The following is a 22,222-nucleotide window of genomic DNA, read 5'->3' as shown; positions in this document are numbered from 1 at the left end:
CTGGCTTTTGCCACCCAAGAAAATTTTTCCTGTGCCCCTGTCAAGCAGACAGAAGTGATCCCTGGGGTGAATTTCCTATCTCCCATCCAATCATCAAGATTTTTCTTGAAGAATGCTAATGAGGAGCTCTGTTTGACATAGATAGGTAGTCTGTTCCAGAGTATGGGAAGTCTCTGAGACAGGAATCTATCCCTCCAACATGTTCTGTTTATTGTGGTGACAAGGTTTAGGTCCCTAGAGCGTGTAGCTCAGAGGGATTGGGATTTCTTTAAATGGAGCATGTCCAACAGCTCTGGGTTTGACATAGCTTTGTATGTTAGAATATATATAGAAAAAAGTCTTGCCTGTTAGCAAGAAAACAGGTGATCAGGCTGTTGTTGCTGATGGCTGGAAATTTTTCAGAGTCATTCGAGAAGCTGGTGAAACAACAGGCAGAGAGATGCTGTGAAAGTAGATGTCCACCTTTTTTAAAGAATTAATGGCACTGCGACTTTCCTGGACTTCAGGCTCAATCTGAATTCAGACGTCTGAGAATCTTTACTACTACAAGCTGCATAAACTGGAATAATTCTGTTTAGGATTTACACATACATACAAATGTTAGTTACTCCAATTTGACTGAAGTGACCCTCTGCAGGGCTTACCATTCCCTCTGTGTTTGAATTCAGGTAGGCTCACCATTGAAAAATTAATTAATATGGTGCTAAACCAGGGTGCTGTTACTGTGATGCTTACTGTGATGGATCCAAAGTCTTCTTAAGACACTAGGTCTTGCTGGTTGGATTCTGCTGAAATCAAAGTTTAGTTATCACAGTCTGTTGTCCACAGAAACTTGCAGAGTGTACACTGATGCAGCACCTAAACTCTGAGCAGTAACCAATAAATGACTTTTTATAACAAATCACATGAACTACTGTGGCAACTTTAGTTACTGTTCTACTTTACTTCTCAAACAGCATGGATGATATGAGAGGTACAATACAACAAATATCTCTAACAATGTTATCTGCTATAGTTTCTTTATACTGTTCTAGTCATGCAGTTCAAATCCTGTTTTTCTCTTGGTATTCTATTTTGGACTTTGTATGAGAACATCTGTTTGCTGGTGTTTGCAGAAAAATATGTTTTCATCCTGTATTGGTATTGTTTTTTAAGGAAACACCTTGTAGTAAAACACATACAAATGCTGACTTGATCATTCAAACTTCCTTGCTTAACAGTGTCATATGACAGAAACATGCACAGATTGTTTTCCTGTTGTCCACTCTTTACAGAAGCGGGTTAATTTTCATCCTGTTTCTCACATTCTTGCCAAGTCTGTAAGAGGTCAGCTTTCTTTAGGAAAACATGTCCATTAAGCAAGTTCCTTATTTTTCAAGCCACAGTCATTTAGTATGGATGCTAATCACATATTGCTAAACTCTTTTTCTACATTTAAGCAAACTTTAATTTATACCTTATTTATGTGACATATTTGTAACAGAATTACTTTCAACATTAATATTTTGTTGAGCATATTCTTACACCATCTACATGCGCCCTTTACAACAGGCGATTAATTTTTAAAGATATTCATTAAAACTAAAACATAATTAATATTCATTTACTAGAACAATAAAGAAGAAGAGTGCCTCCCCCCCCCCCCCGAGTGTCCCTTTAACTGCAGCTTTTCAAAACGTATGCATGTGTGACATTTCTGTTTTGGGACAAAGTGAGTATTATTATAAAAACAATTTAAGTAGAAGTGAAAAAGCTATTTTTGTCTGACTTTAGAACTGATGGGTCATTTAGAATATTAAAACCAGTTAAAAGGGGAGAGGTTATTTTAATGGATGCTACTAATTACTTCAATAAAATGTTAAATTTACTATTGGATGTTAACAAATATGTTGCAGTCTCTATTAACAAGATAAACTTAGACTACTATAAAACTGATTTATAGTTGGACGGCTTATTAATAGATGGCCTTATTAGCCACATAGAGTATGAATTTCTACATATTTAGCAACCAAGGACACCAATTATTTTTGGCATCCCAAAGGTCCATAAGGATGTGTTTAATCTACATATGAGACCAACAGTGGCTGCTAACTATTCTAAGACCTACCTATTAGTCACATGCATTGATAGAACATTAAAAATGTTTACAAGTGAATACAGATACATTTTAAGAGACTCCTGGGATTTCTTGAGACAATAACCCTTACCTAATAGGGATACCTTATTCATTTGTATAAATGTGGTTGATTTATTTGACTGCATTCCATTGCTCGATAGCTTAGAATGTTTTTCTGAAGCTTTGTTATGTTGTCCAAATGTATCTGCTGAACAATATACCATGTTGATGAATTTTATGGAAATGGTATTCGATAATAACCTTTTATCATTTGAAGGTGAGTTTTACAAACAAATCAAGGGAGTGACCATGGGTGCAGTATGTGTGCCCATATATTTATTTTACATTTGTTGACCGGGCTAGGCTAGCTGGAGAAATTTCCATTTTCAGTAGCGGCCCGGGGAGAAAAGCTCCACAGAGTGAGATACATACAGAAAATCTATCAAACCAAAATAAAATAATGATAACAATAACAATCATAATATTGGAGTTAGTAATAGGGTTTGCAATAACAAAAAATAAAGACTAGTAAACCCTTCAATGTAAAGTACTACTACAGGGGTTAATATATGCAAATATTGTTATGTGGGCATGGGAATAAAATATTTTCTTTTTTGATTCCCCCTGCAAAAATTGCAGGCCACTCTATAATAATTTTCTCAATGATATTTTTATATTGTAGACTAATAAAAGAAATAAATTAGATGAATTCTTAAATTATATTAATTCCACTTTTTCTTATTTATGTTTTTCCTCTGTGGTCACTGATACACTGCAAACTATTTGGATGCTACTATATATAAGGATGATAATAAATTGAGATCAAATGTATACAGAAAGCCCACCTTCTCCAGTTCTATAGTTGTTCACAGCTTATACATCAGAAGAAGTCAGTAGGGAGGGGACAGTTTATGAGGATTAGCAGAATGATTACTGATGACTCTGTCTTAGAGATAGAATGTGATCAGTTAGTAAATATGTTTGTAGAAAGAGGGTATCCTAGGAATTTTGTGACTGAAATTATGAATCAAGTAATAGCCCTGAGGTCTACAAGATTTGGTCCTATATTGGGACAGTCTAAACAAGTTAAGGAGCTTTCTGATTATTCGTACCTTTCAAGAAGTTGTATTATGAGGTATCATCCCCTCAGTAATGAGGTAAGAAAAATGATTTCTGAATACTGGTCTGTATTTAACTCCAACAGGTTTTTGTCACAATCTGTAGGCAGGGAACTAAAAATAACATTTAAAAAGTTTTAAGCTTGAAAAATATTTACAAAAAACAATGTTTGTCAAATAGTAAATCAGTAAAAGGGATGAGAAAATGTGGGCATTGTGATCAATGCCCATTTATTTTAGAAGCAGAAGAAATTATTATGGGACCCTTTCACAAGAAAACAACATGCGGAAACTGAATTTTAATAATGCACTTTACAGGCACACCTTAAACTGTAAAAGTTATAATTAATTATGTTTTGCAGTATTGGAGATAGCAAATCAAGATTCTAGATTCCCCATGGGAAACGTCATTAGAAACTAAAGAACTATGGTGGCAATTACATCTAAATTCCTAGAATTTACCAGGGCTCAATGAAATCATCTCAGTATAAAGTGTTTAACTTAGGGCAATGAATTTATAACGTGTGACTTAGTGGCAACTGCCTGATAATTTATTAATAGTTCATTAATGGTTTTAATAGTATTTAAAAATCTATGTTTGACATTAATTTTAATTGTTCTAGCAAATGGATATTAATTATGTTTTAGGTTTTAATGAAAGTATCTTTCAGAATTAATTGACTGTTGTAAAAGACATAAGTAGATTGTGTTATAAAAGGATTTCATTGTGAGTTGTTTAAGTTTTGGTTCTAAAAAAGTCTACAAGGAATGTATGAGTAGACAAAAGTGCTTAACCTATTGTGAATGTTTAACAACGTATTGTTGATTTCATTGTTTTCAGTGGGAAATGAGTTCTATATTAACTCGGACTGTGTGCCATCATTATATAGCTTGATTTTACAATTTATACATATTTTAGGGAGTTAATGGTAGCAGATTGTTTTTGTAATCAGCTATAAACTCAGAATCCTTCTGTGCAATGCATGCTTCTATATTTGAACACATGTCATTTACAGAACACAAATAGCCTTTCTTAGAACTGCAGACGTTTACAACTGTTATGAGCTTGTAACTACCATAACTGGTTTTGAATCTAGACTACTATGTTACTTTTCATGGAGTTAATACTGGTTTATGGAAACCGTCTTGCACCCTTTGCTGTCATGTTGCCTTTTCCTTCTGTAGTCCCATGACATATTTGAAAATTGAAAGGTCTTTAAAACTGTCAACCACACTTAGTTTGTTTGTGTCTTTCGGCTTTTCCAAGTTAGGGGTCGCCACAGCGGAACTCCGGTCCACTAATGATTGGTAGTTGATTTTTACGTACCGGGTTACCAGCCCTGACGCACAACCTTCAACGAAGGCATGCCCCATTCATGTATGCCTCCACACAGAAGACGCTCTTGCTGAGAATCGAACGGGACAATGTCTTGCTATGAGGCGACAACGCTACCGCAGCACCACCACCGCACCACACTTAGTAGCAAACTATAAACTAATTGTGCATGTCATTCCTTGCCATATTGTATTGTGATGTTTTGTCGTTCTTATTTAATGTTGACTAACTGGATTAACATACTGGATGGAACACTATTTTCATAATTAGGACAAAGTAAAGCATATTGTTTATCCACACATTATATGCTACTACTTTGTTCAATTAATCATCTTTGCAAGCTTTATCCTATCTGAAAAAAAAAGGAAACAAAGTGGGGCAAACCATACCTGGGATGTCAGCCTACTGTAGAACACCATTCATACATGCACACACACACACACACACACACACACACACACACACACACACACACACACACACACACACACACACACACACTCTCCCTGTCATGCAAATGTGAAATTAGGACAGTTTACTCCAGTCAGTCTACATAAGCAGCACATCTCTAGACTTCAGTTCTACCTTGTAGAAACCAACATGGACAAGAAAACATAAACACTGTAAGCAGATAATAACTAAATGTTAGGAATGAACTTCAAAACCTATACCTAAAAATCAGCTATGGTTATTGCAATAACATCTCCAAATCACAGAAGAAAAAGACAATAAATTAAATTCCTTGGCATAACTTTATGAAACTGTTTGATGTATTGTGTCCAGACCAATATAATATGTGATTTAAAATAATATATATATATATATATATATATATATGTGTGTGTGTGTGTGTGTGTGTGTATATATATATATATATATATATATATATATATATATATATATATATATATATATATATATATATATATGTGTGTGTGTGTGTGTGGTTTGTGTATATACATACATATATATATATATATATATATATATATATATATATATATATATACACACATCTCTATGTATCTTCCTCTTTCTCTCTCTATATATAAGAAATATAACAATAGATATTTCATAGGTTCATAGGTTGGTACTAGGCTATCGGCCCTAGGGCCTATGCAAGCCTAGCCATAATAATTCCATGGATATTTCTTCCCACAATATTTACTTCTCTGGACCCCTGTCTAGCAGCATGTGACTCTGCCTGAACTCATTGAGTCCTCCTGTGACAGATCCCTACAAGCTATAACACATCCACATAGTGAGATACAGTGAGTGAAAGAAAGCAAAAAGACAGAGTCAGACATATTATTTATATGTGTGTGTGTGTGTGTGTTTGTGTTTGATTTATTTGCAGTGAAGTTTGATGTAAAAGTTTGAAGAGGTGTGCCTTCCTCTTTGAGATCTGCATACTTCTCATTCTGGTGGGTGAATTTTGTCAACAGTTGTGTACCTGAGCAGTATGCACATACATTAAATGTGTACTGACAACGGTTATTTTGATGAGTAGACCTAGTTACAGGAATACCCTATAGTAAAATGAAGACACCCTACATAGTACCTTCCAATCAGAAGAGATGGAGAGATGGAGAGATGGAGAGATGGAGAGAATATGGGATGCAAAACATACCAACATGGCATTACATCATTCAGGCTAGTTCAAAACAAGGGGGTCTTCGGCTTTGCAAATAAATTAGTAAACCTGTCAACCCAATCAGTGCTCAGAGCTTGAGGAACCTGTTTGCATTCACCCTCTGGAATGGATGTCAACTCAACCTCATAGTTTTTATTTAAAAAAAATTGATTGCAAAATATATTATAGAGAATGAAATCCTGTTTCTTCTGTAATGACTTTGACACTTGAAAGGTGACCTGATAATTTTGAGAGAACTTCAAAAAGACCACAGACATTAGCCTTTTCTGGAGATTATTAGTTTAAGTCTGGGTTGAAACACATGCTGTAGTGTCAATGCCAGACATCATTCTGTACTATGAAATAACACACCCAAACGAATGATATTGATTTAGTGAGGAAAAGAAATCAGAGCAATGTGTGTCACGGAAAGAGGGCAATTTGGCATAACTGGATCACATAGGATACTGTATTTTGTGGGTCAAATGATTTGCATTTGAAATTCAACTGTAAAAAATGCACCTTCCTTTAATTCCTTATTTAGTAGGAGCACTGAAGTTAGCTGGAATTTTCTTTTCCTGAGTCATCTAGCTATTTCAGGAGAAAGTATGACTAACTGAATATAATGTTTTATATATTTTACTGCATATTTACAGGTAACAAAGGATATGAAGGTCCAAAAGGAATGTTGGGACCTCCAGGTGTTCCTGGCAGACGAGGGCTAGATGGATTCCCAGGCCTCCCAGGAAATAAGGTACACTAACAATTTTCATATTATTGCGCTACCACATTATCATGCTAAAATGTGCAGTCATTCAGTAATGTTCTCAAGTACAAGATACACAAAATTTACAAATAAGTTAACAGAAAATATACAATATGCAAAGATGCACTTATTTGGATTTATTATCCCATATGAAGTATTCCTTACAATAAACATTATATAATAATCCTTGGCTGGATATGATATGCTATTAAAACCATAAAATCCAATCTTGTTTGTAAGCTGAGTGATGCATAACCCAAGATTTGACTCTGTACCACAGCATGTGTAATATATTACTGCTGCTTTGAATTGACTCATACATTTATATTAGCATCTTTGGTGTTTCCACTCATAGCCGGCCTTAGGCATAGGCCAACTAGGCAGCCGCCTAGGGTACCACTCTAGCAGAGGAGAATTTCCAGTAATCTTGATGGTGTAGGTAGACAAGGATGGGGGCACAGAGTGGTGTTGGGGGGGACACTGTGGAGACATTTTACCTAGGGCACCAGTTGACCAAATTCCACTTATGCTACTACTGATTTTTTAGACGGGAGATTACATGCAGAAAGAAATATTTTATTCATCTTCAGCAGAAGGCAGCATTGATAAACATGTAAAGACTATACAAATTCAAGACAACTGAATGATGAAAATTAACACAAATGTTGAGGATATTTTACAACAGCATCACTATAGTACAGTTGCAAAACAAAAAACATGTATGAATATTGCTCTGAGAAATGAGCCTTTGTACAAAGTGAATAAAGCACCCTGTGAATGTCAATTATTATACATGGTCAAGTTTTTGGTCATACTGGAATTTACCTATAACCACACTGGTCTGGTCACAAGAGGAAAACCTGAGTTATTATACAATGTGGAATATATCATTTTATAAAAGTTGTTTTCTTTTATAATAGTAATATAGAAAATGCTTGAAATGTTATTTTTGGAACTGTAACAATCCTAAATTAAAAAAATGAGTTTGATGTAGTTTCTACACACTAATTGTATGAAATTCAAAACATGAGCTGATTATAATTTTTACATACTGAGACAGATCCTGAAACTATTCATGCTCACGGTAAGGCATTGTCCAGCTTACAATCCAGATTCTAACATCAGGGATTCCAAAACAAGACTTCGGTGTTTCTCTATTACATATATGCAAGAGAGGAAACATGCAAGTCTTCATGAATGTCACTGCATCTACACTAGATCTAGAATGAATAGGCCATTCAGCAAAACCCCACTCTGGAGGCAAGAATAAATTAGTGGGGCACTCCTGGAAAACTAGCAGTGCCACATGTCTGCCTTCCACTACAGCCATAGGAGGCCAAAATTATTTTATAGGTTGGCATACCAACAAACTGAAAGCCACACTATTGTCTGTTTAGGTAGAATGGTGTGCCAAGGACTGTTAACTATAACGGTGCATGTCTTGGTGAAGTTCTTGTTAAATGTAAAATCTAATACAGCTGTAATTGTTCTGCTATAGTATATCTCAAGGCTGTTCCTCAGTCATCTCACCCCACAGTGTTTCCTTTGTATTGCTTCTGTGTATATTTGCTCTCAGCCCCACACTGTGCCCATGTTTGCTGTTCTTTTTATAAAGGTTTCTGTGCAATGCCAGCTTTTTCAGTACAACCTGTCATTTTTTCTACATCCTAATTATAAAAACACTAAGTCTTGATGTCATGAGATAGCTACCCCTACACTCAAGGTTGTTAACATGATCTGTGATGGTTAGGCAACTATGCAGAGGTATACCATGAATGCACACTAGTTTACTAGTCACCCAGCTCATATAAATTTCTTCCTCCATTGGCTGACTGGTCTAAACCTTGGGGCCTGTTCTTTGAATGGTAACAGAATGTGTCTTCAAATTCTGGTTTATTCTTTCCTTAGATAATATAATTCATTAACAAAGAATGCTATAGAATCACATTATCCTGCATTATCAGGGAAGCCATAGTGGTGAAGAGGTTAGCGTTGTCACTTCACAACAAGAGGTTCTCTGGTTCGATCCTCAGCTGGGGTGCCTTCTGTGCTGAGTCTGCATGTCCTCCTTGTGGTCGCATGGGATTTCCTCTGGGTGCTCCAGTTTCCTCCCACATCCCAAAGACATGCTGTAGGTGTATTGGACACTCTACATTGACCCTAGGCGTGAGTGCGTGCATGTGTGTGCCTTCTGTGGATAGTTGGGTGCCGGGCTGGCAACTCAACACCGTAAAACTCCACTGCCAGTCATAAGCAGACAGGTGATCTGCTGCAGCGACCACTAACTAGAAAAAGCCGAAAGAAGAAGAAACATCATTCCAGTACTGCATTGTGTTCAGAATATTTGCATAATGATGCTTCGGTCTTTTGGAATGAGACCCACTGCATTTTCAAACTGAAAAAGATATTTTGAAATTAACACTATTATTTATAAAGCCACATTAAAAATGTTAACACAATAAATACAACTTAAAATTGCTCGACAAACATATCTGTATAGCCTGATTTTTAACCTTTTTAGGGTAATTGCAGATGCATTAAAGTTATGTAGATGAGGTGCTGGATTCATAGACACTGGATCAGTGTTGCAGAATGTGACACAAAATGGAACACAAGACACAGTCACTGCCCCAAGGTAATTTAATAATGCTAATGGCTAATAGTGAGACTTAGTAACATCCCACATTAATGAACCACATGATGCATGTATGGTATATATCAGCATTCTGTGGACCCCTATGTGTAAAATATTGATAACATAAAAAATCCCAGGGGCTTTCAAACAGTCTTCGTACCATATAGGATGCCTACTGAGGAAATAAATGGATCACAGATGAGGCATGACTAGCTGAACGTTCTAGATTGCCAACAATCAACCAGCAAGCAGAGGTACAGAAGAGACTGCATCACAGTTTCAGGGGTTCACTTCACACACATATTGGGGAAAGCTTCTGACAACACCTCATCTGTCTTAAGAAGCTATCACTTGCCTACATACATTATAGGAAGACCCATAGTCCATAAGCAAAAAAAATGTATTTTTTGGCTATAGTTATTCATTATTTCCAAACATGTGTGATTTGTGACTTTCTTTTTGCTTAGTGTAGCACCTTTGTTTGATGATTTCATTAATAAATATGTTTTAACAAATTTTAACCAAGTAAGTGTGAAACAATGAAAAATTTACACACACACACACACTCAGATTTTTTATGATGCCCATTTAGAGAGGGAAAGAATATGGCAGCCATTTTCTGTATTTCCTCACTAAGTAGCACTAACTGCTGTGGAGTGAGCCATGGGTTAAGCAGAACTGACATAACTGTTTTTCCCTGCAGTATAATATATATATTGAAATGAGTATAACCACACCATTGAATAATTAAATAGCATCTCATACCTTATAAGCACATGTATATTACATATATCTATCTTACTCAACCTGAAATCTCTTGCAGTTGTACAGAAGTAGTTCCACATATGTAAATACATATGTTTAGACATCTGTGGACATTTCTTATTGTTGTAGTGCTCCCAGCCACACACCCTTATCCCACAGTTTGCATTACCTCAACTTTTTTAATCAAGATTCAGGGACAAAGTCCACAAACCAAGGACAATTTAAAAAAATATATTTTAATTAATGTAGAAAGTTAATGGAATGATAGGTTTTACATCAAAATGTATTTTCTGAATAATAAAACATATTAAACTCTAATGCATAACATAATTGACTGACTGACATTAATCCTCAATGATTTACCAGAAAATCTGTAATTTTATTAGAGCAAGGGTAAAATCAGGAATATTCTGTAATGGAATGAAGTACCCTAAAGTTTTATAGCACAGAAAAAATACATCTGTAGTCATACAATTATCTGTCATTATTTTTTTTTTCACAAGGATTTATACCAAACTACTTGAAGAGATTGTTGGTTTCCCTCAACACTGTTCAGGTACACTAACTGATAATTTTCTGAAGTAGACAGGATTGGGCCCTAAATAAACTCAATACCACCTCTGCCCTTCCCAGAATAACATAATTTTATAATGTAGCTTTTTTTATCAACTCTGTGCTTATTATGGAAGCATTGTAAATGAATAAAAAAATCTACCTATCACATGGCTGTGGAACTCACCTTGATGAGGCGAGTGGTAGACCACAATGACCTGTGGGGGGGGGGGGGGAGACAATAAAGACAGCATAGGCCGCTCTCCATTTTCTTTGGGCACTTTTCTGACATCTTTAGTATAGGAAGGAGATTTACTCTACTTTCAGGACATTCAAAGTTGTGGAAGTCATGCCAGACAGGCAGCAGTCGACCTGGCAGATTCCAAAGCATTATGAAATATCCTGTAGCACCGATCCTTATGATGAATATATTATACGTTTCTTTAAACATTTAAATACTGTTGCTGATTGAGAGGAAGACTGAGTAGGGAAAATGTCCTGCAGTTTTTTTCTGCTATTAGTCTGCTATTAGATTCTCAGTAGTCCTTAAAGTCAAACTATTGAACTGTCTAGTTTCATGAAAATGTATTACTTTCCTTAATAATCTACAAGTTATCAAGTTTGTAATTGTAATTGTATAGCTATACACCACCACTACCACATTTTGATATTGATGGAATATATATGTAGCACTCTATTGTTCCATTCCTATTGTAATATTCATATGTAGTACAGCAATAAAGTTAAAAGCATGTACTTTAGTTTCTACACAGGAAGCATGCTGCCCCTTTTAAAGTAGTTCCTTACTCAGCCGCCTAAAATGAAATGCAAGCATTAATGGTACATTAACACTGCTCAGTCTTACACCACCCTTAACATAACTAGCTTATAAATATGAGCCTAACTCCACTATAGAACATGAATGCCAACAATCAGCCAAGAAGACATAACTTTTTTTTTAATTCAGCTATAATCTCAAATCATGACCATAAATGATGATTCCAGTTATTCAATCTATCTATGTATCACTCCTTCATCATCCCCAATCTGCAGGTAATGAACTAAAGTAGTGTATGTAGCCTGCCGTAAACATTAGAAACATTAGAAGTATCATCAATGAGAGTATAGTATTCAAGAAAGATGAAATGTTACCTGCTAAAACCAACAATAGTCGCATCTAATATTAATAAAATGTATTCTTTTGCAAACAACTGCATATCTCAACATGTTATGATCTATATTATGAAACCCACTCTTCTGTAACACAAATAATGTAGAGTTTGAAAAGTTCTAACACAAACATTTGTGTATGATCAATAACCATTTACAATGTGCGAGTACTTCTATATGCTCTAAACTAGAAGGAGCTGCCTGTCTACTGGATGGAAGCAAGTTGCTTCTATAGAAACTGCATGCTGATGCAAAATCTTTTATTCTAGTAACATTCTAAATATATATCAGCAATGTTTAAAATCTGTCCTGGATTCTGTCCCTTTAACCCTCATTATTTTGTCTTGGTCCTTGCCCTAAGAAGTTGACAGGTATTTTTTTTTTACCAGAATTAGCTAAAGTGTATGCAGCAAAGTTGCTATAATTGCTGGTGGGTGTGTGGGTTGTCTGTGTATGACAATAATTTGTTTTTGTTTTTTTTTTCATTTGATCAATTTAAACAGTCTGGCTTCGCAGGAGTATTGTGCATGTATATCAAATAAGCTGAAATACTTAAGCTGCTATGTGTTTGTGAAACAAATAAGATGTCTGAGGTGTACACAGCCAACACTGGATGACTGCCAAGTACAGGGATATCTGTAAATGATAATAGCTTACCATGCTGTCATGATCAAGTTAAACAGTCATTAGTCTGGCTTTGTATGAGTAGAATACATTTGTGAAAATCAAGTTGGAATCTTATATTGTGGCCATTGGTGAACTAAAATGACAGCAGTTTGAATGATCTTTAATCAGGAACATGAATGCAAAAGAACGTGTGTGTGTGTGTGTGTGTGTGTGTGTGTGTGTAAATATATATATATATATATATATATATATATATATATATATATATATATATATATATATATATACATGGTCCAAAAAAGTAAATGAGGAAATGGAGCCCATGGCATGAAAACTGCCCAGGGCCCAAGGTGTACTTAATCCAATACTGCTTACAAGAAAACTTTGATACAAGGAAAGAATATGTAAGTGACCAAGGTTTAATTTAAAAAGGCAGCTTACAAGATTTATATTGCACAGGTTTTGAAACATAAAAGGTAAACTTAAAAAAGACTGGATTATTCTAGTGCATGCTCCTACTATCTGCAGCTTCAAAGAAAATTGCTATCACCTTACAAATCATCTGCAATAAAATCTGCCAGTTCATTACTAATGCCATTAATAATGAACACCACTGCCAAACTCTTGCCTAAGCTAAATGACACCCATTGCATTTGAGAGCCATCTTCCTACTAGGGCCACTAATTCAAAAAGCCCTTTCTCCTGAGACATCACCACTTTTCACTCATAAACATTTAACTACCCCCCCATACCCCCATATTATTTCAGCGGTATCTCTCGGTATCATTCCACCCTACTAGCTCCAAAAACTAAACTTCTCCATCTTAGTACCTAAACTATGGAACTCCATTCATGTCTCAATCCTAGACATCCGAAAGTACTTGGACTTCAGACAACAGACCAAGGAACACGTCTTCACCCAAACAAAGTGCAGCTGCACTCACTCAGGTCATGTTACATGAACCCCGGGACTCTCGCACAGCCCTTTATCCCTATTTCATCCTTCCTTATCTCATCTTGTTATCCCCTTACTTACTGCCTCTCTGTCATCCTATTTCCCTCTTCTCCTTGCATCTGTCTCATACTTCTCCTTTGTACTCTTCTTCCCTCTGCATGCCTCTGTCGCCTCTTTTCTGTCTTCTCCCCATGATATTGTTTCCTGCAACTTTTCTCACTTGCCTCTTCTACTGTTTTCATACCTCTCTATATAATGATATACTGCTATCTCTATGACATAAGCTGTCTGGGTCACTATGGCTACATCTTATCCATAAAGCTCTTATAAGCATAATTCCACTTTTCCATCCATGTTTTGTCATCATAAACTTATTCTTACATACATACATGCAAATATCTCAAGCACGGGCATCAATGCCCTTCTAGCTTGTCAATATACCACAACACTTGTTCCCATGATGTGTCCAGGCTGTTCTTAAAAATATCTAAACTAGTACTTGCTTCAATGTAATTTGGTAGTCTGTTCCATGCTTCTTGAACTAAATGCTGTGGCATATTCTTTCATCTGTAAATATGTATATATTCATATACATATATATGCATATATATATATATATATATATATATATATATATATATATATATATGTATATATATATATATATATATATCTCTGTGTGTGTGTGTGTGTGCGTGTGTGTATATGTGTTTATTATATCCTTGTATCTGCAAATATGTTTTGTTCATTTCTTATGTGATCCTATTCACCAGGACTGTGCCTTTAAATGGTCCTTTGAGATCAGTGTACTACCTGATAAACAAATATAACTACGTAAATAAATAACATAAATAAATAAATAAGTACATTTATGAAATAAAGGTCAGGAAGATGATAACATGTAGAAAGCAGTAATATGAGGAGATTATTTTGACTGAAACAGATCTATGTATCTAAATTTCTAAAAGCAAAACAAATGTTGAATATGTATGTTATTGTTATGCCGGTTATAATCAACTTCTTCTAGTTCTTGGGCTACTTAAAACACTTTTACTAAGTGCAACTAAAGCAGAAAAACATGGAAACCAAATTAGGTGCTTACCTTCTTGACTTAAAGTATAAATGTATCCACAAATTGTAACAGTATAACTGTAATAATACTGAAGTCTTCCAAGAGTCTCTTTAGCTGATGTAGCTATAGCAGCAGATTTTAATGGACTCCTAAATTCTCTAAGAGGAAGTAAGTAGCACAAAAACATGTTTGAATCTGACAATGAAGAGAGAGAGAGCCTGACTGACTCTTTTTGTATGCTAAGCAGTTTGAATCCATCTAGTGTTGAAGATTCTCCTAACCTTTCTGATTTGAAGATAAGTACCTGTAACCCTCATGAGACGTTGGACTTTGATTCTTTTTCTATGGATTACAGATTGCATATGGACTTTACTGACTCAGTCCATTTTTGATTTGTTTACACAATGACAGTTAGCACCCTAGATGCATATCCAAGGTGAAATTGTGCTAGAGGACATTTAGACTCAGACATCAATTAAGGTTGTACAGGATGATAGTCTAGATAATAGAGATGGGGCTCGGTTTATTTATTTTTGATAATAAGTTATTGGACTGATACTGAAAGTACCTGTTTTAGCCACTGTCCAAGAAACAGTAATAAGAAACAATTGGGGAAACAAAAATAGAGAATCTTTGAACAAAGTAAATTAAGTTAGGTGCACTGCAAATAATATGTAAATGCACATTTTTTGCAAGAAAATGCTGGGCATATTTATATTATAATTATTACATGACAGTTGAAAATGAAAATACAAAGTAAAGTAGATTTTCCTTGGCTAAACTGTGTATATGCACATATACACATGCTTGTGTTTTTACATGTATACATATGTGTATGTATGTAAGTATGCATCTGTCCATTGACAGTGGGTCCCACCAAATCGTGCCTCACTATTATCATGCCATACTACAGCAGTTCAATTTTAACAGTACCAGCAATGTATACTTTGCCACATGTATATGTGTGTGGTGTATTCCTTACCTTTTGACACTGATGTGGGCAGTTTCCCATCTTTGGTTGCAGTCTGGTTAGCTATACTAGTCTACTTGTATATAAAACTACCTGCCTGGATTCTTAAGAATGGGATACATATTTTTACTTCTACTGCTAATTCCTTTGGTGTCCCATTCCCATTTATGGTAATTAGTTTTAAGGAATGTGGCTAACCACAAAGGTTTGTGAGTGTTCTTTTACATTTAATACATATAAGTCGTCCCTTAGGAGCATGCCCATTTTGGAGCCTCTCTCAAACTCAGGACAGGTCTTTCACTGAACATGAAGTGTTTTGGAATCCAGATTCTGTGTTTCCATAAAAACTTTTGTTTTCAAAAAAGAGAAAATTTTGAATATTTCAAAACCACTGTCAGTTTGTAGAATGCCTGTATAAATATCTTTTCGTTCAACCAGCTCCATTGAAATATAGGAATAAAGCCTTGACTGTAAGCCGGGTCACCTGGGTTCTAAGGGGAACTCATGCATCTGTAGAAGCTGGTCTTGGGAGGATAGGGGTACATGGGGGACCCATCTCACAAGTTGCCATGATCTGTCAAAGAAGTGGCATTGTATACAAAGGTAACCCAAGGGAATGCATATGGTTCTCCAAGCTGCATTGTAATAGCCTTCTCTGCAGGAGCATGAGAGCATATACTTACATAGGATGAGTCTCGGTGTGCTGCATTTCCCCCACCCAGAGTATGTGGCTATAAACTACTAAATTAATCGCTGATGGAAACTTGTTTCATGACCCCTACAGCTTACTCTCGTCCATGCAGAACAAATGGGCTGGTAAGAGTATGGTAAAGCTGGTGGTCAGGTGTCAAGAATGAAGAGAAAGTATATATTAAAAATATATTTTATCTAGAAATGTTTTCACACGTATTCTACTAACATAGTTCCTTTCATTTCAATGACACATACAGAATTAAAATGAGCCACAGTTCCGAGTAAGCTTTAAAAAGTGTGTCTTATTGTATGAAACACATTTTAAGAGGAAATATGTATGTTTTTTTTTCATAGTAAACAACTGTTTATTTTCATCAGTATTCATTTTGGGAATGACAGAGTTTCTAAATTCCTAAAAGTTTCTGAGAATGACTTTGATAGTAGGTCATTCATTAGTAGTTTCATGTTGTGACACCTATACAGCTGTAATAGTACTGCAGTCTATAATGTATTAGTAAAATTACAAAGTAAAGGTATTAAACCTACAGCTACTTTATATTTTAATTTAAAATAGTAAAGTTAAAATAATATAAAAGAATATATGTATGGAGCTCTGCGGCTATTGGAACACAATAATAAGATAAAACACCTATCAACCTAGAATGCTTGATTTTTTTTTTAAGACACCAGCATGTGACACTATGTATCACTCAGCTGAATTCATTAGAAAATGTAATAGCATCCTCCTAATTTATTAAAATGTCCAAATAACTGTTTACTATTTTAAGCATTATATTAAATATCTCCAGACTTACTCTGTTGAAATTCATTATTTTTAGGGTGATAAAGGAGTAGGTTTTCTTGGTATTCCTGGTATGCCTGGCCTTGCAGGTGAAGATGGAGACTCAGGAGCTTTGGGGGATTCCGGGGTGGAAGGAAGCTCTGGATTTCCAGGAGAAACTGGACGTGACGGAATGCGAGGAGTGAAAGGTAACAATGCTTTTACAAAAGAAAATGTGCAGTGTCAGTGCATGACATTTTATGCTGAAGTACATTTACTAAACATAACCTCTAATGTTACAGTTTATGCTTAGAGCAGTATTTGGTGTGAATATATATATATATATATATATATATATATATATATATATATATATATATATATAGTGCGGGCTGATAAAACCTTGACTTCAGCCCAGGCAATGCAGGTGGTTCAATTAGTTGTCTTGAGACTAGAAAAGTTAAATAGGTTGAGGGGAGGAAGGAAGGGCAGAGCCCACTCACCTTTCTTAGAGAGAAGGCTGTTGGCATGCATGGACAGGAGCAGATTGCAGACATGATTTCCTTTGTGGAGGCCAGGGAAGCTATCTGCATTTCTGTCCTGGTATGGAGGGGTAGTCTTAGTGTCCCTTGCAGAAGTGAGAAACAGTCAGCACAAGACATGAACATTTCATTCCAACCACTTAGGGTGCTGTAACCTGAGCATGTTCAGTGGGGATAGGGTCTTAACGCAAAAGTCCATTCTTTTCTGTAGATGACAGCAGCACTCCAAGTCCGCTTGACCCTTGATCCCAAAGAACAAATGAGCTGTAGGCCTCTCACTAAAGGAGTAACAAGCAGGTCAGTAAGGCAGACAATTTGGACAGCTGGTTGGTCAGCAGAGGAGTGAAACAAAAAAGAGGGTTATTTGGCTTCCTAATTCAGCATTACCCACAAGTCATAGATGTTTTTATATTGATCACTCCTGCAGTAGCCTAAGTTGTATGGCTTGTATCCCTGCATAGGATAAAACAGCCGGCCAGCGTCCAAAGCTTCAGGGCACCTTCCCCACATCTAAGTCATTATTCAGGTAGAGCTGAGCTGACTAAAAAGACAGGCTTGGGTTGTAAACCCATCAGAGATTTCCTGCCTCTGGAGAAAGCACTCCTCTTTGGGCTTTTGAGGGTCGACGGCTTCTACTGTTCCGTTACTAGGCAGATAAGTTCCCTTTGGAGAAAATCCTTCCACATATTATTTTAATGTTTAAATTTACTTTCCTCTTTGGAAAAGTATGTTTTAAACTAGGAATATGTGCTTTTGTTGACTGTCACATGACTTTGCTGTACTTTTAAATGAGAGTGCAGTTTTCTGTTTGACAGTTTAAAAGTTTATTTAAACATTCTAAAGCCATTTTTTCTGTGAAGAAACTGTATTTAAATTATTTTGGGAGGGACTGGTAAAGTGTATTAAAGTGCATTTTTATGATTTTTACTGTGCTTTTATTGGGAAAAGTGATTTCATATTACTTTTAAATTTTTACCAGCTTGTGCTGCTTAGTTTCTCCAGGAAAGAAGCATAATTTTCAGTTTGACCATTGAACAAGCTATCAGTCCCATGGTTGGTCCACCTTCTAGTCACAAAAAGAAAAAGCTAACTGAATAGCCTTTCCACTACAGCAGACTAGCAATTTGCCTGAGCCAGAGGTGGTGACTGCTGTTGCCAAAGCTGGTTCCTCAGGCAACTTATCTGCCTCCCCGGATCCTTCTAGTTTTGTCCATACAGGCACTATGGAAGTAGCCATGTCCTCTGCAGCTGTTCAGGACCTCCTCAGTGGACAAGGACAGACATTTTTGTCTGTGTTGTGAGAAAGGGCAAGGAAGGTGCCCCTGCTTAGCCAGAATGTTGAGCCCATCCCTGGGAAATCTGTTGCTACTATTAAAAACCCTGTTTATCCACACTTTATTGTCAAAAAGAAACAGAAAACAACAACAAAAAAGCATAAACATATGTCTTCTCCTGCTCCAGTTTCACTGGAATGGAATAGTTTAAGTCTGGCTCAGAATCTGATAAGGTTATTGCCCCTTTTTATCAGGTGGTTTCTGGAAAGAGAAAAAGGGATTCCTCTTTTCCTGAAGAGATTCAAGAAACTGAATCTGGAGAGGAATGTAAAAGGACAGATGCAGTTTTTTCTCCTCAGAATTCTGATTCAATCATCTGAATCTCCCTGTCAAAGACTGTATTTCTCTAAGACTATTTCCAGAATGTAGCAGTGTTTTCAGTGGAGAACATGGAGGTTTCTCAGTCCCTCAGAAAATAGTATGAAATGTTATGACTGGAATTCATAGAATCTCCTCATATCCCCAGGCTGCCAGCACTGAAGAATGTTTTGTCACAGACTGTGCTTTCCCTGACAGCCAGGTTGCTGCACTTAAGAAAGCAGATAGAATGTGCAAAGTTCTTCAGTCTTCAGATTTCTATACACTCATCCTAGACCTATCTCTGCAGCTACAACTTTAGTCACTCCAGCTGCTGCTAAACATTTTGTTAACTCTAATCCTTCTTTTGATAAAAACGGTAAAACAATTGACAAGTTTGGGGAAAAAAGTGTGTGCTTTTCCAATTTAAATTTTTAAAGTTTTGAATTGTCAGGCTCATATCTTAAAGTTTCCGCTGACTGTTGTTGTTGTTTGTCTTTCGGCTTTTCCCGGTTAGGGGTCACCACAGCGGAACTCCGGTCCCCTAATGATTGGCAATAGATTTTCGCAAACCCCGAGGTGCCAGCTCGACGTCCAACCTTCAACGAAGGCATGCCCATTTTTGCATGTCTTTCGAATGCCCATCCAACCATGGAGTGGACATGCAGACTCTACACAGAAGGCCCTCCCCACACTTCAGCCGAGAATCGAATGGGAGAACCTCTTGCTGTGAGGCAACAACGCTACCTCTGTACCACTGCAGATAAAAGTTTCCTCTGACTAATTTGTGAAAATATGAGGAATGTTTTATCAGTAGTTCTTTCCTGTGAGGAAGAAATTGGCTTTGTGTGGTTTAGTTTCTTCTATTTCTCAGGTCACTAGTCACTTGCTTAAATTTTGTTTATGACTGTAGATACTGCATCCAGGGATGTTACCACTGGTATTGTGTTGAGTATGTTTGAACTTCCTGGGAGATGTAAAAAATGAAATTTTAAAATCACCTTTGGATACAGATTTAACTTTTTATACCTCTGCTACACAGGTTATCAAAAATGTGAGGAGAGGGGTAAGTTGGTATAAAGAATCAGATTTTTCAACCTTCCTTCTTTAACTTTTCCAAAGGTTTTTCTGTTCCATCATCCAGTTTTGGCAAGAAACAAAACTGTTTCTACAAAATGTTGGTAAGCAGGTGTATAAAAAACAATGGCAGGGAAGTTCCAAAAAGAAAGCAGGAACAATCCCCCAGAACAAGGGACAGTCAAATCAGTTGGAATGACTAAGTAATATACCTTGTGACCCCTACTGCTCTAGTCCCTTACCCCTTCCAGAAAGTCAAAATCTTCATTTCTCTGTTTGGCAGCAGACTGTTTCAGACAAATGGGTTATACGGCAGATTCAGCAAGGTAACAGATGGTACCTGGAAAAATCCCTCCTTTCCAAGGAATTATTCCTCATACACCATATCAAGCCCTTGTGTTCTCTCCTGTCATATAGCGTTTGCTTTCTCAGCAGGTATTAGAAACAGTTCTTCCTTCCCACCTGGGAAGAAGTTTTTATTCAAGAATGTTTTTGCTACCAAAGAAAGAAGATGCCTGGAGACAAGTTCTGGACCTGTTTTTCCTAAACCAGTTTGTGATAGTGACAAGTTCAAAATGCATTCGCTGCACAACCACCTACCCCCTTTTTTTTTGGTAACCTTAGATTTAAAAGATACTGATCATTACATTCCTGTCTATCCAGACTTCAGATGTTTCTTAAGGCTTTATGTGTCTGGATCTCATTATAATTTCCTTGTCTTACCCTCTGACTATCCACTGCTCCAAGACTGATTACAAAGTATCTAGCTCCACTTAGAGCTCATTGCAAACTGCAAGGTATTCACATTTTTCTGTATTTAGACAACTTGCTTATCTTGGCAGAGTCTTTTTCAAAGCACTAGCGATCTATCACATGGGTGAGAAATGTCCTATACATGCTGAGATTCCAAGAGGACATTCAAGACTTTTTTGACTCCACCACACAGGATTGTGTTTCTAGGGTGCCTGCTAGGCATCTCATTACAAAAAAAAAAAGATCTATATTTAGATTTATTCCCAGGGTTTTCAAATCCGACTGTAGTCAATGTGAGGGAATACCTCAGGAATCTGGGTCTCATGATACCTCTGGCAAGACTGCACATGAGACAGATACAGTGCTGTCTGTAGGCTCTTTAGTCCAGCAACAGCACTCATTATCTTTTCAGATTGCATTTTTGGCATTTGTGAAGAGAGAAATCACTTGGTGGAGACATCAAATATCCTTGAATACAAGTCTTCCCTTCTCCCCTTCTGCTCCAAAGCAGTCACTCACCACAGACACCTCAGATTTTTGAGTGGTGTTAAGGGGGATCAAAATGCAAGGCATCCTGAGCAACAAGAATAGATGCAATTGCATAAATATAAAAGAGATGTTTACTGCTATCAAGGCACTCAACTCTCTGAACTACCTTTGATTCATAGGACAACTTTGTGTTGTTACAGATAATACCACAGCGATGTGGTACATAAACAATCGAAGGGAAACCAGGCCTTAGTTTGTATGCAGACTAGCCATGTTATCATGGGATATAGTTTTACAGCACAGTCTCACTCTGCAGGCTTGCAACATTCGGTTATTGAAAAATTGTGTGGCAGACAAGCAGAGCAGGACAAAGGCAGAGCCTCACAAATGGAAACTAGATCGGGGATCTTCCAAAATTTGATCTATCTGTGGGAAGTTCCTCAAAGAGATCTTTTTCCTCCTGCCTCAACAATCAGCCAGAAAAAATTTGCTGCAGGACTCCATGCAAGAAGGCCTGGAAGATGGATGCCTTTTCTTTTCC

General features: G+C 36.6%; 1 protein-coding gene across 2 annotated transcripts in view; it reads left to right on the top strand.

Annotated features, from left to right (window-relative positions):
* The window catches only part of LOC122800784 (collagen alpha-3(IV) chain-like), a 1,680,215-nt gene that overhangs the window by 928,541 nt on the left and 729,452 nt on the right, over positions 1–22,222 (top strand). For both annotated transcript variants that reach the window (XM_044070045.1, XM_044070046.1), the window contains exons 29-30: positions 6,860–6,957; positions 17,248–17,398. In XM_044070045.1, the coding sequence (XP_043925980.1) occupies positions 6,860–6,957; positions 17,248–17,398 (249 nt within the window). The remainder of the gene's footprint in view (positions 1–6,859; positions 6,958–17,247; positions 17,399–22,222) is intronic.

Source organism: Protopterus annectens, chromosome 4.part1 (assembly GCF_019279795.1).
Source record: "Protopterus annectens isolate FY-2018-M chromosome 4.part1, PAN1.0, whole genome shotgun sequence".
NCBI lineage: Eukaryota > Metazoa > Chordata > Ceratodontiformes > Protopteridae > Protopterus > Protopterus annectens.
The sequence above is the reverse complement of the archived record's forward strand: the minus strand, read 5'-3'. Positions and strand labels throughout refer to the sequence as shown.